This window comes from Oryza brachyantha, chromosome 5 (genome assembly GCF_000231095.2).
Source record: "Oryza brachyantha chromosome 5, ObraRS2, whole genome shotgun sequence".
NCBI lineage: Eukaryota > Viridiplantae > Streptophyta > Magnoliopsida > Poales > Poaceae > Oryza > Oryza brachyantha.
Window position 1 is genome coordinate 4,332,502 of NC_023167.2, and position 17,041 is coordinate 4,349,542.

The window sequence follows — 17,041 nt, forward strand, 5'->3', positions numbered from 1 at the left end:
TCTGATAGATTACAGAGACCCTGGGTGTATATATTTGTACCCATGGGTATCTACTAGTGCATATCAGTTATGATACATGTTTCCTAAAGACAAAAAGAAATATATAAGTCCTGATCGGACAATAGACAAAACTTTCTAAAAGATAAAGAAAAAAATACTAAACCCTACCTAATTAATAGATATAATTAAACTACCATGCCATTAAAGAATCTTTATGATCCCTTCTAGAACTATTATGCTCTTTCCTTAACCGGATACATTAAATTTTGGTGTTAACACCCACGCATCCGTGTTCACCACCCTCCTCTATCCAGCATTACAGAGTAAGTAGAGGCCACCCTGTTTTCTCTAGCTGGAAAGTAGCCCCTCCATGTCCGCTGGATGGCCCAAACCTCCTCTTTCGCCTGTTCGGCTGACAGGTAGACCACCTCTTCGTTAGACATAACCTTTTCTATAAGAAAAATGTATCTCAAAATAAAATGGTTAAATATTAGCTTTCAGTATTATTTAGTGTAGTTCAAATTCAAGTTTGAAAGCTTAATTTTTTCTGACCCAAAGTTCAAAATCAAGACCTATCTTTTGGCCATGGTTTGGTATTATTCCAAATTTTATTTCTTTATTCTTCTCCCTTTTATTTACCTTTTAAGACACACGTATTAATCGACCATACCTTGCCATTTAGGTTACATATGTGAGCAGAAATTTGTCGCCATCAACGTGGAGGTTTCGATAATTCAACATGGCAAGTCAATGTGCCCCCTTCCTTGAACATGTTGTTCATATGTGAAATGTTTTGTTTAAAAATAAGTTGCATGCTATGTTAAAATGTACCTACAATCTGTTATTTGTAACTTTGTATCCATGCCATTTTACCTTGATGTCGTATGTTAATTATTATTTATTGATTATATAGCAATGCTTAGTTTTACCGATTAGCGGTACTATGCTACAAGCAATTCTATTACTCTTAAATTATTGGGAGACAACTACTTCAGATAGCAAGTAGTTGTCAATGAGTGGGAGTTGACATGATATGACCCACGTAGATGATATGCAAAATCTTTTTTGAAAATCCAAATATTAATAAAACCACTTATTTTGAGCGGGGCGACATGGTTGGATTTGGGTGGTTCTAGCGAAATGCTCGCACCAACCCAAGTGAATTAAGGATCGAGTCTAGAAAACATATAGGAAATGAACCCAATGTGGCTGCAATTCTTGCATGGGTACATAAATAGGAGGATTAATTCAGTGACCCTGGTGGGCCGCACTTTAGGTATGGCCAATTCTGATAATGAGAGGATATGATGTTAACGGGCTGCCCGCTCCTCCTTTAGGAGGTGATAACTATCGATTTGGCAGAAACTTGACACACACTCTGGACCCTTCAATCGTAACACCATATCTCCTTTTGTTATCAACTGATCCAATTAAAACCCGATTGACCTCGCTGAGAAGATTGATATCTGTGTGCGAATCAGAGAACACAATCAAGAACAAGAAAGATATGAACTAAGTTGCGGATGATCAATTAATTAATCAGTAACTCAAAGTTGGGGTTTCACAAACTAATCTATCAGTAGCACTGCGGATGCCTCAATTAATCTAAGAAAAACCCAAAAACCTAACTTAGGGGATGGTGACTAAATATGGTATTTGGGACATGGTAACCCCTAGACGCGCCCCTAATGGGCTCTAAGATGTTACAGGGCCCAACGGCCCAAAAGACGATGTCGCAACACCCAGGTAGATTCTAAACGTTGACTTATTTCAACGATTCCCATTGACTCCGACGTGATTTTAATGTCAAACCAAAGCCATTGGATAGATTATAAAATTTTCATTCCATGCATATGTGGGTCATAAAAATAAGTTTGTATCCATCCTAGGCATCCATTTTACTGCAAGCTTGTCATAGAGGCCGAGGCAGACACGAACTCATGTAGGACTAGGAGTCTTGCTTTACTTGTACGTCCCTTATGGTCTTCTCCAACTCTACACCTCTCTCCATGTACTTCATGATCCTCTCCAATGTGTCTAAGCATGATAAGATTATTAGGTATTATTCTATTCTTAAAACTATCAAAAGAAGTACTTAGGAATGAGCTCACCTGTAAATTCAATAAGGCACGAGCTCTAGTGATTGGACCTTGCATAATAACCTGAGGAGTATTCTGTGTATGTGTATCCATATAAGTGATGTCCTCATTAGGATATAAAATTAATGAGAATGAGATAACAATAAAACTTGCTTTTGCTTCCCTACTTTGGTACCTTTGTGTCCAAGAATTCACACACCATTGGTAAGGTAAAATGGGTGCTAGGGGATGCATGGGGGCTTGTAATCTTTGGAGGGGTGATGCAACACTAGGGGTCTAATAATCTTGGCTAGGATATGCACATGTATTATGAGTAAAGATACATCTACTGCAGTGTGACTAAAACTAAACTACTCGGATGATCGTACTTGTGGTTAAAGGAGCATTGACATTTGTACTACTCTTGACTTGCATTTGAATGTTTTAAACTTGACTAGATATGGATTGGATATTGGTTGAGAGTCTTTTCCAGTGGAGTTCAAAAGACGACTACTAATGGATGGAACGATGGTTTGGAACAGGAAGGTAAACCAAAACAAGTGGAGCTTGGTTAGGTGGACAACAACTTCATGTGAATTAAACTTTACTCATTGATCGTGACTTCCCAAAAATTACTAAGCATAGGCTTGTGAATTGCTTTACAAAAACTGTTTTTATGCTTGAACCATGTGTTCAAAACTCTTGTTGTAGTGGTGACTTTTGAGTACTCTATGTATTCATGGTTGAACAATTCCCCCTTTTATATTTATACAAGAAGAGAGTGACCCATACACGCCCTACCATGAGCAGGAGGAACCATAGGTTTCGTGTTCCCAAGTCAATGCATGTGGAGAATGTGTGACCACGATACTTTGTGCTTCCGGTACCTTATTTATCTTTTTTATCATTCGTAAGTTATTTGGTTTCCCTTAGGATATCACCCCATATATATATATATATATATATATATATGTGGCCCCGCAATTGTGGGTAAGGGTATGGAGGTTTCCCTAAAAGTGGGTCATCCTCTCGCCTTTGAGGACAATTGCTTCTATTCAGAGAGGATGGAGGCAGCGGCGTTAACGAAGTACGTAGAGCTCCTCCGCGTAAGGCATGGAGAAGGTGGGAAAGCAACAGAGAGTATGAAAGAGGGACATGAGTAGGAATGATGAAGTAGAGAGGAGGAAGGAGTGACATGGAGAGGTTGGATATATAATTGTGTTTTTATCTTTTTATTTGACTGACACATGAATCTTCACATTGTTTTAGTTTTTTTATTTTTCTATGATTCTTCTCGTGCCACATAAACACTATATCAAATAGCCGTTTTTTTTGAATTAGTTTTTTGAATTCTTCTCGTGTCAATATGTTTTTTTTGAATTAGTTTTTATAAGATTGGGACACTCTTCATCTGGTTTCTCGTTTCATAGTTAGGGATAAAAATGATATCCAACCCATAGCTGAGGGACCTTAAGTGTCTTTTTCTTGAAACTTAATATCATTTTTGTGTTAATTGACGTGCCGAAAGCCTTAGTGGCCCAAAGAAAGGGAAATGGTGGTGCCAATAAATCTTCCACCTACCAAGTATATTGTATAAATTTCAGAGTTGTTTAACAAATAGTCCTACACACTTATTCTGCCATATTTGCAAATATCAAAATATATGTCAAAACCTCACAATTGATTTGTTCCAAATAATACTAGCACACATAATTCATTTATCATATAGTGCCCAAATTTGTTTTACTCATTGAACAAATCAAACAGGTCAATTCATCTGCAGATGATCAGTCGGTTCACGTTCCATCTACCCTCCATCCCTCTACTGGCTCCCCAAATCATACGTACATTCCATCTATGCTCCGTACATCAAATCTAATGCATCAAATCCAACTATCAAAAATACTCCTCCCCTTTACCGGCTCCCCAAATCACACACACATTCCATCCATCCTCCCCACATCAAATCTAGCGCATCAAATCCAATGGTCAAATATAGATCTAGAATTCAATGGTGTCATAAAAAGACCGAAAGAAGCATTATAATACCACCGTGTCAGCAAAAACCTCCCGCTAATTAAAATCCAAGCTAATTTATCTATATCATGTTATTGATTAGCATCTGTATGAAGATACGTCTGTCAATTATAGATGAACATTTGAATGAAATTATGCATATATTTATGACTTTTATTTATTATTACTAAAGAGACTTTAAGAATGACTTATAATATCGTATATTTGTAAAAAAAACTTTTAAAAAGTTGAATGGTTAAATATAGATCCAAAATTCAAAGGTGTCATGAAAAATCTAGGGAAAAGTATTATGAATACCACTATGTCAAAAACATCACCCTCTATTTCTATTTGTCAATCTGTACTATATACTTTTTTAGATAATATCTATACAGATATATATTACATAGTTTAATTTATTCTTGCCCCAATTTATTTATTTGATGCTATAGTATATTTTGAGCTAAAAAGAGCTTATGTGATAAATAATTTTTGTATGTATTATACGGTAATTAATGTTTGATTTAGATTTCATTTTATGTGATAGAAGGAGACACAATGATATTTATTTGAAAACTCACAAAAAAATTAGATGTTGAATTACATGTTATTTGAGAGTTGCACAATTCTCTTGTTTATTTGATATATACAATTATCATTGATTTTTGATTTAATAAAATGTGACAGTAAACTGTATGGGATGCAACTCATGTTTGCATAAAGTAGCTTTTATTAAATTTAGCTTTATAAAATTTAAATCTTGTGCTCATATTAGTTAATATAAATATTTTATTTAATTGAAATTATCAATGTAATGTGTGAACCTGATTTTGTAGTGATTATGAAATTAGTGTCTAAACTTGTTGTTGCAATGTTTTTGAAATTTGTGAATGACATTGGTCTTATTGAAATTACTGTCCAAACTTAAAAGCTAGCACTTGTAATGTATGCTAGCATACAAATAATTTTGCAGAACTATCATAGTCACTATTAACTGGTGGTTTGTTGCTATTTTATCAGAGTTTTGCTAGATAATCAAAGTAACAAATATCTGATAGGCAGACAACTTTAAATATTTGGTTTATAGATCAATTGCATTTGAAAGAGTTTTGGATATCTTATTTGCATTCATAAGTAGAGCCCGTAGCGTTAGCATGGGTATGGTGCTAGTATTTATATGTACTAAAACATGTAGATTTAACTAGTCTATATAAAAATTAGTCAACCACAATAGTCCTTCATAATCCAATAACATAGAATTTTGGGCCTACAAATTACAAGATCATTTTCCAAAAAAAAAAACAGCCATGATCCAAGCCAAAAATACATAGGTAATCATTATCTTTTCCATGATATAATTATTAATCTATTTGAATGTAAATACTTTCCATGAATCTACCAGTTTGCACATTTAATCTTAATATTTTATATTGGTTACCGGTTTAAGATGTCAATATATTTTTTATATTTTATTTTTATATATTTATACATCGATGAAGTAAAAAAATATGGTAAATATTGGTATTAAGAAACAGTAACAAGAGTAAAGTTTTCTTTTTTTTTTTGGGAACGAGAAGACTAAGTAGTTGACACAATAAATAATAATGTTTTGGACTGTGGCCGGAAGAGAGAAAAAAGGATAAAAAAAATGCTTTATTAAGCTAACAGGTTTCCATTCGCGTCATCAGGTAGTATGGTACTCATCGTACGCGTTTGTATTTTCAGGGAGAGATTTATTTACAGTTGAAAAATAATTTATTTATAAAATTCGTGTTCTTAGCAATCTAGAATAAATGGCTGAAAAATAAACTACCATGAAAAAAATTCTAAAATCAAGTTCAAATTTAATATTAAAAATATATATTTTAGCTTATAAAAAAGTTCAAATTTAAGATTGAAAATATGTATTTTTAGCCTATCAGTTATAACCATATATAGAAATGAAAAGATTGATGAATGAGGTTGTATACGTACGTAGGTGAGGGCAATTGATGTATCACGGGTTATGGGCGGTGGGGTCTCCAATTGGCTGCTACTTTGCGATTTAATTAGAAGGCGAAACGGATTAATGCACGAGATGGAAGTGCATGCCGTCGCTGTACACAAAATCATTTGCTTTTTTCCGTCCTAGGAATAGTATGGCCCTTACCTAATTAAACTCATCTTTTGCTCGCATTCACGGGTTATTTACGTGCTGCCTCCGGCGGGCGGCGCACGGTGTGCGCCTATGTATGTAATCCTTTTTCCGATTAAAGACACACGTACTTAGGCTTTCTTTTAAATGAAATAATGGCAAAAAAAAAAAGCAAATAAGAAGCAACATCGATCAGCAAATTCAGCCAACGGACTAACACCAACACCATCGTTTTGTTTTAAATGATGGAATGATATTGCGAGTTTGAGCGAACTTGATCAGAACTTTGGGAGTCAATCTCGGGTTGACAGGGACATGAAAACTAATTGAGACCTTTGGCACAAACAAAGAACGTAAGTTCACAAATATATTTTTATTAGATTATTTTTTTAACGTCTCGCTCAAAGCGGGGCATTACAAATAATCATGAAATGGAGACAAGAAATATTTAATCCGTGAACTCACTATAAGTTTTTAGAATACTAATTAACTTAATTGTCTTCTTTAACGATTGTAATTTTTTGGTGCAAAGTTGCATACTTTTTTTTCTTTTGAGAACACAGTATAACGCCCTACCACTGAAAGTATAAAGCCGGTAGAAACTCCAACAAGAAATCAAACCTAGGATCTCAAGTGCTGCTAAGGTCTTTGTAACTACTAGGTTAAAGGATCGCGTATAGGGCCTGTTTAGGGGAGCTTCTTCTAGCTGCAGTTTTTTCCAGAAGCTGCTACTGCTAGAAGCTGCCTCAAACGGTCGACAGCTTCTGAGAATCTGTAGTTACAGATTCTAGAAAATGAACTAAGAATTTAGAATCTGGAGAAGCTGGGTTTAGGAGATTTTCCAGTTTCTCAGAAGCTGGCTACCAAGCAGCTGCTTATCAGAATCTAAAGCTCCCCAAACAGATCCATAGTTGCATACTTTGGTTCTATTGCTGATTTCAGCTGTTTTAATACTTGGGAGATATTTTCTAAACAAGTGTTGGAAGTTTATGGTGTAAGCCAAAGAAAGTGAGTGACAAAAAGTTCCAAAAGTAAACCACCTTTCAGCTATTTAATATCTTAGATTGATGAAAGAAAATGACAGCACTAGCCTTTTAAGTCTCACATTTCACTGCTAGGCGCTAACTAGCCATACATGAAAGTGCTAGTGAATAGTGATGACTAAGAAAGGAAAAAAAAAGAGCAGAAAATATATAGTACATGTTTAGAAGTTGACTATGCAAGTCTTTTTAGCACTTCACTTTGGTCAAAATTAAATATAGTGCTTTTTTTTGGTTGAAGCCATTTTTTTGCCCTAACAAAGTTTTGGTGAATTGAATAGTATTACATGTATATTTGGATTGTTACCAATTTCGGCCTTTACTAAAACAAATACAAATTGTACACTGCCAATTTTAAATATATAAGCACACATTGATTTTAATTTATTCTATAAATAAATCATGACATTTTACCATGCAAACTATTATAATTATATCGTACGATCTATACATGTAAACTTGGTACTAAAATTCGAATATAAGAAACATGGTAAATATGTACCAAGTGTTTTGGTCCTGATGTGTATCATTGTCCTATTGTGTATCATGTTGACGAGGAACAACATGCAATAAAGGAACCACGCGCGGTACCGGATATTGTCATCGGCGTGCAACCCTCGAACGTAGAGAAAGACGAGCCGCCGTGAAAGATTAGCGAGCAGTCGCGCAACGCGTTACCGAAAAACCTTATCGTCATCTTCTCCTAGTGCAGACATCGAAGACAAATGTTTTAAAACACCTGCAATCTCGATTACCGGTGTATACCGGCGAGCGGGATGGAGTAGAACCGAGTGGACGTAGTATAGAGGAATACTGAAATTAAGTCCACTAAAAATACTGTTACATGAGAGAACCCCGGCATCCTAGGTAACTCTCGAATACAAATCACCGCCGCACATCACTCACTAACTAAAAGTGCATAACCAAAGTTCAGTCCTTTTCTACGACGACATATCTGTATAGTGAGGTTTCCTCGATCCTATGAATGGAGAGGCTTTATTGTTCATTAATTACAACTTTACAAGATGATAGGATCCATCCATGTAAAGCTACACTAACCCATACCAGTGATATGGGTAGAAATTTTCTTTCGTTGGTAGTCCTACACGTCACAAGTTAATATCGCATATAAAATTTTATATACCCATTAACTAAAAATACGATTTTAATTACAAAAAAATATAGAAAGTGTCTTCGTGGACTAAAATAGAGGCAGACACGTGTCCACCTAGACGGCTATGGACGTGTCAACGCCCCTGATCCATGTATTAATTAATCTACGGACGTGTCTCTAATGAAAAAATTATAACTAACTCTCCAACATCTTTGGAGCTTAACAGTTGACTCCTGTCACTAATTAATGCAGTGTAGGTTCAGTTGGAGTTTCCATCGTGCAAAAATGATTTTGCACGAAAAGATCGTCCGTCGGTATCGATCCCGATCGAAGAGGACAGGTAACGCCCTAACCGTCACAAGATCGAGCAGTAGCTAACTCATGGATCTATCTCTGAATTTATGTACGTTTGATCTCACAGTGTCACACGTACGTTTCTCCTCCAGAAAAAGGTTGCAGCCAACCTCTGTAAACAAGCCCTAATCTGCACTTAAATCTGTCGGTTTCATTTCGGTTACAGGGCGACATCCAAGTTGCTCTTGCTACCTTTGGTAATGCCTATAAATTGGATCAGTTGATCAGACAACAAGGCGCCCAAATCATATCGAAATTTGGCTTAATTATTGACAAGGGAGTGACGGCATGCAGATCATGGCAGTAAACAAGAGCTTGGAACGAACAAAATGCTTCGTGCTGCTGTCCAAGGTAGTTATCACATCATAACGCCCCATCTTTTAGCTTATAATTATAAGTCAAAATTTAAATTTTTAATCTTTATCTTACAGTTGATTTTGAGTTTTTTTCACCAAACTTTATTTAGAAAGTAAGAATACGTATATAAAATTTTTATTTACAAACTATTTTTCGTTTGCAAATATGTTGTTTGTTTTTTTTTCCACGAAACATCTAATTAATCACCCTAACTAATTTTTCATCTTGCAAAAATTTCTCATAATTAGTAAAGACATTAGCTTATTTAAAATTTTGCAAACAACTATATCCAAAATGACATGATTTATTCCAATGGAAGCTAATGTATTAGCAGGATTTTTTATGCAAGAACAAATTTTTTGAGGGAAAATTTAATATGCATAGGTGAAATGAAATATGTTGGTGATTAATGCTAATATGTGTATCTGTTCTCCCTCACCAGAACAAGGATCAAGCTGAGCTGCGGCGATCACACTCGGAGTGCTCCAACCCCATTGCGGCGGATCGTCAGCTCGTCGCCGGAGCGGTGGCGGCAGGCGGAGGCGGCTCCGACGTGGAGACGACGACGGCGGTGCGGTGCGCGTGCTGCAGCGTGACGGAGGAGTGCACGGCCGCCTACATCCGCCGCGTCCGGGCGGCGCACTGCGGCTACTGGGTGTGCGGCCTCTGCGCGGAGGCCGTCAGCGAGCGGCTGCGCCGCCGGGCGCCCGCCGACGGCGGCGCCACCATGGAGGAGGCGCTGCGTTCGCACATGGCGGTGTGCAGGAACTTCAACTCGACGACGAGGCTGAACCCAAAGCTCTCCCTCGCCGGCTCCATGAGGGACATTGCCAGGAGGAGCTTCAACCGGCGGACGTCGTCGTCGTCGTCGTCGCCGGCGACGTGCCACGACCAGCTCCGGGTTGGCAAAACGATGGCGAGGACACTCAGCTGCCAGCCAAGGTTCTTGACGTGATCGTATTTATCTTTCAGTAACGTGCAATTAATTTTAATGTTCAGATACCCTGTATTTTAACATGGACAGTAAAAAACCTGTATATGGAAGTGTCATGTAAATTGCTCATTTGTGTATGGCTAATTGTATATCAACTTTATTTCCTCTTTCAGAGATGTTATGGTTCATTTCATTAGACTGCGTATTAGGGACACTAGTTACATATATGTGATTGTAGGTGCATATGCATGGTATTTGCATTTAAGTGTTTCTGAATCAATGTAATCATGTGTCTGTACGTATCTATCTAATAATGATTGGCACCATTTTTAGAAAAGAAAAGATTGGCACGTGCTCGAATGCAGGGGAGGAATGGCATATTTGTTGGAAAAATAATTTATGAGTAAATATTTTATATACATATCTTACTGATTAAAAAACAAGGCTGAAAATAAAGTTAGGTGAAAAAAACATAAAAGCAACTTTAAATTTAAGGTTAAAATTAAAATTTTGACTTACAAATATAAGGAGTAGCGAAAACATGGAGGTGGCCGAGTGGATATGGTACGTGTTCGTGTAGGTTGTTGGATGTAATAAGGAAAATGTTAATTTTACATGTCTGGTCAGAGTTTCAATCACAAAACTGAATAAAGCTAGACATTTAACTTATAAAACATCCTCTTCTAAGTGGTTTTCACTAACGTGACACCAATGTGGACATATGGACTCAATATTTTAGGTTTTTCATGTGGCATATATAGCGTTTATGTAGCATGGACATAAATCGGCGGGACACAAAAATTAAATAAAACAATTAAAAATCGGTGGGGCCGACATGTAAGCATATTAAGAAATAAAAAAAACATTGCCCATGTGAATTGCTTTACAAAAACTGTCTTTATGCAAATAACGTCCATCCTTGAACCATGTGTTCAAAACTCTTGTTGTAGTGGTGACTTTTGAGTACTCTATGTATTCATGGTTGAACAATGAAAGCTAATGTATTAGCAAGATTTTTTCCAATGGAAGCTAATGTAAGCATATTAAGAAATAAAAAAAACATTGCCCATGTGTAGTAACAAACTCAAAAATAAAATAAAAACAGTGGGCCACGAGTTATCATCACACCATCTCTCCTGCTCCTCTTTCTCACCGTCCATGTTCTCTCTTCTCTTTCTCTTCACATCCTCTTTCGCTGAGAAAGATCGAAGTGCCACTGGCACTGAGGAGCAGCACGACGAGGATGAGGAGCTAGCATGGACATGCATTGCTGGCAACAACACAAAGGAATGCATGCAACAAAGGCTTTAACAGCCGGACGAAGGCTCGCCGGTGCGAGAAAGAACGACTCACACTATTTAAAAAAATAATTTATTGCCACCAATTTATCACAACGAAAAATAATATACTGTACTATCGTAATGATAATTTTTTCTATGACAAATGACTATATTTTGTTGGAACAATTTACGATCGTTGTTTTATTCAGTATTTTTGTTGCAATAAGAAATGAGCTATCTCCACAAAACACGAAGTGCAGCCTCCCCGCATCAAGATCGCGGGCCCTTTGTGTGCAAGCCTAGGGAGCTAAGCTCTATGCCAACCTTCGCGTGGCAGTCATCGTTGTCCTACTTGACATCGCGGCCTTCAACGCCCCCCACATCGGGGAGCTCGCCGGTACGTGGAGGAGAGAGAGGAAAAAGAACAAAAAGAGATGAGATATGTTTCTTAATTTTTTTTAACATGCAGATACCCTTGTGTATTTTTTATTTTTCTTTATTGTAATTACATGTAAGCCCTGTATGTCTGACTTAGACAACTTGCCACGTAGATGTCATGTGAGACAAAACTACTCTTGAAACTATTTAGTAGCATGATTTGTACTTTGTCTATGGGACCAAATTGAGGGAAACAACAGTTGTAGTAACTCAGCCCATAATTGAGGGACCAAATTTGGACTTTGTCTGTGTAGAAATGGGATGACTGGGCCCGTCAGGTGGAAGATGGATATGCCTAGTGGGCGCTGTTGGGTTTACTAGTTTGCTCACCCTGGATAGCCTAAGATAAGAATATTGGCCCAACTTAGGAAAGCTGATTTCCAAATGGACTTTCTCAATCTCAATTTTAGAGCAAATTTTGCGGCAACATTTTCCCGGAGAAATTTTGCAGCAATTTGAATTGGAAATATATATTTGGAATTTTGGTCCTTTCGGCAATAGGGAGAACGAAAAAGCTCAAAACACATACACAGCCCCAAGAAATATGATGGTGAAAGTGGGGCCAACGAAAAACATTTCACAAAAACGGGTCAACATGCCATGTCGTTTTGAAGATGACAAAGAGTGACAAAGTGAACCAGAAAAAAAAAAGGGTTTTTGGCCATAAAACTTTATGGATCCATTTTTTCACCGTACATTATAGTAGAACGGTTACAATTCATCCCTGAATTTTGGAACACGTTAAAAATATCACATTCGCGACTGGTTTTAGTGGTAGTTGTTTTCACGTCTATAGCTGGATGATCATTTTGTGCCCATGACAAGTCACGGCTGTGTCCACCAAATGACTGCATCGCGTGCTCCTGGATCAGATATGGATTATTCTTTCTATACATGACAACACCGGCCTCAGCGAAAATCTAAGTCAAATATATGATGCCGTTTGATTTTAGACATGATATTAATGATTCATCCAGAATTTTGGTCCAAAGATTCAGACATAAAGTCATCGTTAAAATATATTTAATGATAAAATAAGTGTAACAAAATAAATCATACTTGCATAGCTTCCTTAGTTGGATGAATAATGGTCAAATGTCATGTTCAAAATTCAACAACATCGTAGTTGGCATCAAATTACACGAAGACATATAAACACACAGGGATATGTATTAGATAGATTGTAGAGGTCGTTGATTGGTTTGTCCATTTACTGTTGGTTGATTTAAATCAGCTTAATTAGCCCCACATGGTTACAGAAAAGGGTGGTCTTGCCTCTACGTGGATTTCTCCACACATCCTATAAATCAGGCTTGGAGATCAACTGCAATTCAAACAAATCTTGGATCCAAGCTATACAACATAAGAACTAACTTTAATTGGACTCAAGACTCAGAGGATGCTGGTCATACCACCCAAGTACACCATTTGCTTTGCCCGGGCACACAGTAATGGTCAGAGACCAGCTGTTTCCTTAGGAAAACTCTGGTTCTTTTCAAATTTAGCTTGAAGTTGCTTAAATCCAATCTAGTGATAGATGTAGTTGTCAACAACCCTGTATTAAAAACTAAGGTGCTATTTGGTTTTAATTATTGATAAGTAACGTGCAGATCGATCATCTAGTTTACTGAAGTTCAAGAGTGTAAACAAGAGGACTTTGCTCGAGTTTACACACATGAAAAAAAGACAGTTATATTATTACCCTTGTTTTAAACTTTATTTGAGATTTTACATTACTTACTTTTTAAATTTTATGAGATACTTTTGACGGTGTTAAAATCCATAACAAAACAGGATCAAAATTCATATGTCTAAGCTTTTGCTTGAACTTATTTTGTGAAACTCATAACAAAAATCTGCAAATGGCACATATATGTCTTTAATAAATGGGGACAAACACAAATTAACTTCAGTTTGGAAAAACGAGGGCAAAATCACAAAGTTAAAAAAAAAGGGGGTGCAATCATAATTGAAGCTAAAACTAAAGGCAATAATGGAATTGCCTAAATAAATGAAAAAACGCTTGCTGAGACTTGAGTTCGTGATTGATATACCACCAATTTGCCAGTAGTTTAAAACGTTATAAAACTATCACTAGAAAATTAAAAAATAACAATAGAACTATCGTTCTAATGACATCTTACAATTTAGAAAAAACAAAAAATAAATTTACAAAAGCCCTATAAAAAAACGATTGCTGACACCTGAGTTCACGATTGATATACCACCAATTTAATGTGACCTCTCTTTTCGTAAATGTGAATTAGCGACAGATTTGACACGACGCTTGTGATTGCTACGGCACAGTAAAATCTTCAGAAGCGACCAAACGTTGAGGAGATAAGGTCTGTCTACCAGCGACATCTAAGGTCACCGTTTTACAGAGATTATTGTGGCCCTAACAAGTATCTGCATTATAGTTACCCTGTCCACTTTGCTTTAACTTCTAAGCACATCCATTAATTCATATTGAATTATTCTCTGTTCTTTCGAAGATTGAAACAGATGAGAATCTGTCAACATTAGTGTCTTGGACTAAAACAATATGGCACATCGATATCTAACTTTAATTTCATATATGCGATTCAGTTTCGGTCGAAGACAGTTGTGCCATCGTGTGGCAGATATGGAGAGGATTCATGGTACTTCATTTGTTCCAAAAATAAACTGATTTTTTAAGTTAGAAATTTATTTGATTTTCACACTTTTACCTACATTTGTTTTACAAAAAAGAGATAAGTTTTATCCTTCGATATCCCTCGCTCACTCATCAACCATACTACTTTCCAATTAATTAGACGTATTTTTGTCTGTTTCCTTCACTGGTATTTTCTTTAGCTGTTAAAAGTCAATTTATTTTAGGACACAGAATACTATAGTCGCGTGTGTCAACTATTTGATATAGTTCCAGAGCTCCCTTTTGAGGGTCCATTGGTAATAACGGCTTTGTTAAGAAACTTACGCTCTCGTCGTTTTACTTATACATCTTCTTGTAAGCTAATATTTAAATTTTAAAATTTAGTTTTGAGTTGAATTTATAGCTTTATTGTAGTTACAAATATGAAAAGTTTCTACCTACAGTTTTTTTATAAGTAGGTTGTTTCACTTTTTCTTCCATAAAGCGAAACGATGTGCGCTTAGTTTGTAAGAAATCCATAGTGCAAATGATATCTTCGTACATTTTTAAGTTTTTTTATTTCAAAATCAATAATTGCATGAGTCTTGACCACGGCAACTAAGCCAGCTTGAGCCAATACCAAAAAAGAGAGAAAATCGAACGATTTCTAATTATACATATTTTGGCACCTGTGAAAATTTAGTCCATTTCCTATAGAATATGAAAAACATCGTGTTAACAGAATGATAGGTCCGCTGCTTAAAAACTTAGGAAAGCTCGTAAAAACTGTCATTTGATTGACAAGGGAGGAACATATGAATTTAGAGTGGGAGGGAAAAGAAAATGTGAGGTAAAACCTCGTGTTTATTTTCCTCCAAAATCTGGATTGCCAAATTCAAATAAATTTTAAAGAAAATGGTATGATTCAATACTTTATTTGAAATATCTTCACATGAAAAATTTTCCATAGGATTAAAATTCTCTAAACTTTATATACAATTGAAAGGTAGCCAGTCTTGATGGTGACCAAATGGCATACGAAAAAACACGCTATCTTTTCACTTATGTTTATGCTTATAAGAAAAAAAATTGATTTTTTAACCCTAAGTATATTGTTTAGCATTGGCTTATAGATCATTAAGCATACATATATAAAAGTTTTATTCACAAATTTTTTTTCATTTATAAATATATGGTTTGGACCCCATGGCGCGCATCTCAGTGTGATCCTGTGAGTAGGGTTGTGGGCATAATTGTGCGTAACAAAACCTTTTTCCCCGCTTACTATGTTAAAAGGATAAGTATAAGGTCGAAACCATTATCTTTACGTAAACCACGGATACAATATCGTAAGATTTCTTAAAAACATTTGAAACAATCTCACCCCTACACATAACAATGAAAAATAGTAAAAAGAGACAAAAATTGGTGTTTTCTCTTTGTGAGGTTGCTAATTCTATAATTCAAAAACGAAGTTCAATTTACATGTGAAATTCTATATTTTGTTTCATGTTATAAGATGTTTTGATAATCCTTAGATTTATGAATGAATCAATGTGCATATGTGAATGAAGAAAAGACAAACATTTTATAATACGAGAAGTACGTATAATTGGTACTATTAAAACAAGGTTATTAGGCTTATACAACATATATTGTGCTGTCCACCACATATAAAATATTTTCACTGTTAATTAGGAAAAAAGTTGCACAGTCACACAGTCAGACACGCTACAGCAAGCTGGGCAAGGTTGGGTAGCGTGGCGCCAAAACGTAAAAGGAGAGAGCTAGCTTAGCAGTTGCAGGTTCCCACAAGCGACAGAGATGGACGAGTTATCCGAGTTAACTTTTGTGAGATTCCTTCATTTATTATTTTTATCATTATTATTACTTCTTCGTTTATTCGTCCTTCTTTTCGAGATAGAGATAGAAAGAGGGAGATGATCATAGAATTGGTTTTGGAGAGAAAGAGAGATTCGATAGAGAAACAGGCAGCTGCTCCTCCAAGCGTGTGCCTTGATTGGGTGGGAGGCGTGTGCGAGCCGTGCAGCCGTGGGAACCACCTACGCCCCCGGCCCCAAATTATCCTCAACTTTTAATTTGCTCGATCGTCCTGGAGTGACTTATATATATGGTATCTGATTCACACACTTCGATGCACCGCTAGGATTTTCCTGATTCCTGTCGTTTTTCTTACGAGACTAAATTTTGGCTTTCTGAGGGATAACCCGAACGTCATATTTATAAATTAAAAATGGTTTGGGAGTGAAAGTTTTATATATGTATGGTTTTAATGATCTAAAAATCAAGCATGAAAAATTAAAAAAGAAAACATTCAAATCAACTCTTTAGTTAAGGTTAAAAAAAAATCAAATTTTAGTTTCTAAGTATAAGCAGAAATGAAAAAATAAAGGTGAAAGTTGATGTATTTGAAACTTTTGATATTGATATTTAGTTTGAAAACTCTATGGAAATATGCATATATAAGTTTAAAAAGTATTTTAATAAAATAAATATTTATTTGTTAATTTATTATAACAGAAAATTGGAGAGAGTATACACAGATCTCATAGACTCCCTCCGTTTTTTTATTTGACATTACTAACAATATTCATACGACTAGACAATTTTTTTTTGCTAACTAGCCATTAAGACGTACTATTTGGCTAGTAATTGTTG

The 17,041-nt window shown here is 36.0% G+C and overlaps 1 protein-coding gene across 1 annotated transcript; it reads left to right on the plus strand.

Moving 5' to 3' along the window:
• The first annotated feature begins 9,024 nt into the window (after nucleotides 1-9,024).
• Nucleotides 9,025-10,048, plus strand: LOC121054414. The gene is made up of 2 exons (XM_040523912.1): nucleotides 9,025-9,087; nucleotides 9,536-10,048. The coding sequence occupies exons 1-2, from the start codon at nucleotides 9,025-9,027 to the stop codon at nucleotides 10,046-10,048; spliced, it is 576 nt and encodes a 191-aa protein (XP_040379846.1).
• The last annotated feature ends 6,993 nt before the right edge of the window (nucleotides 10,049-17,041 follow it).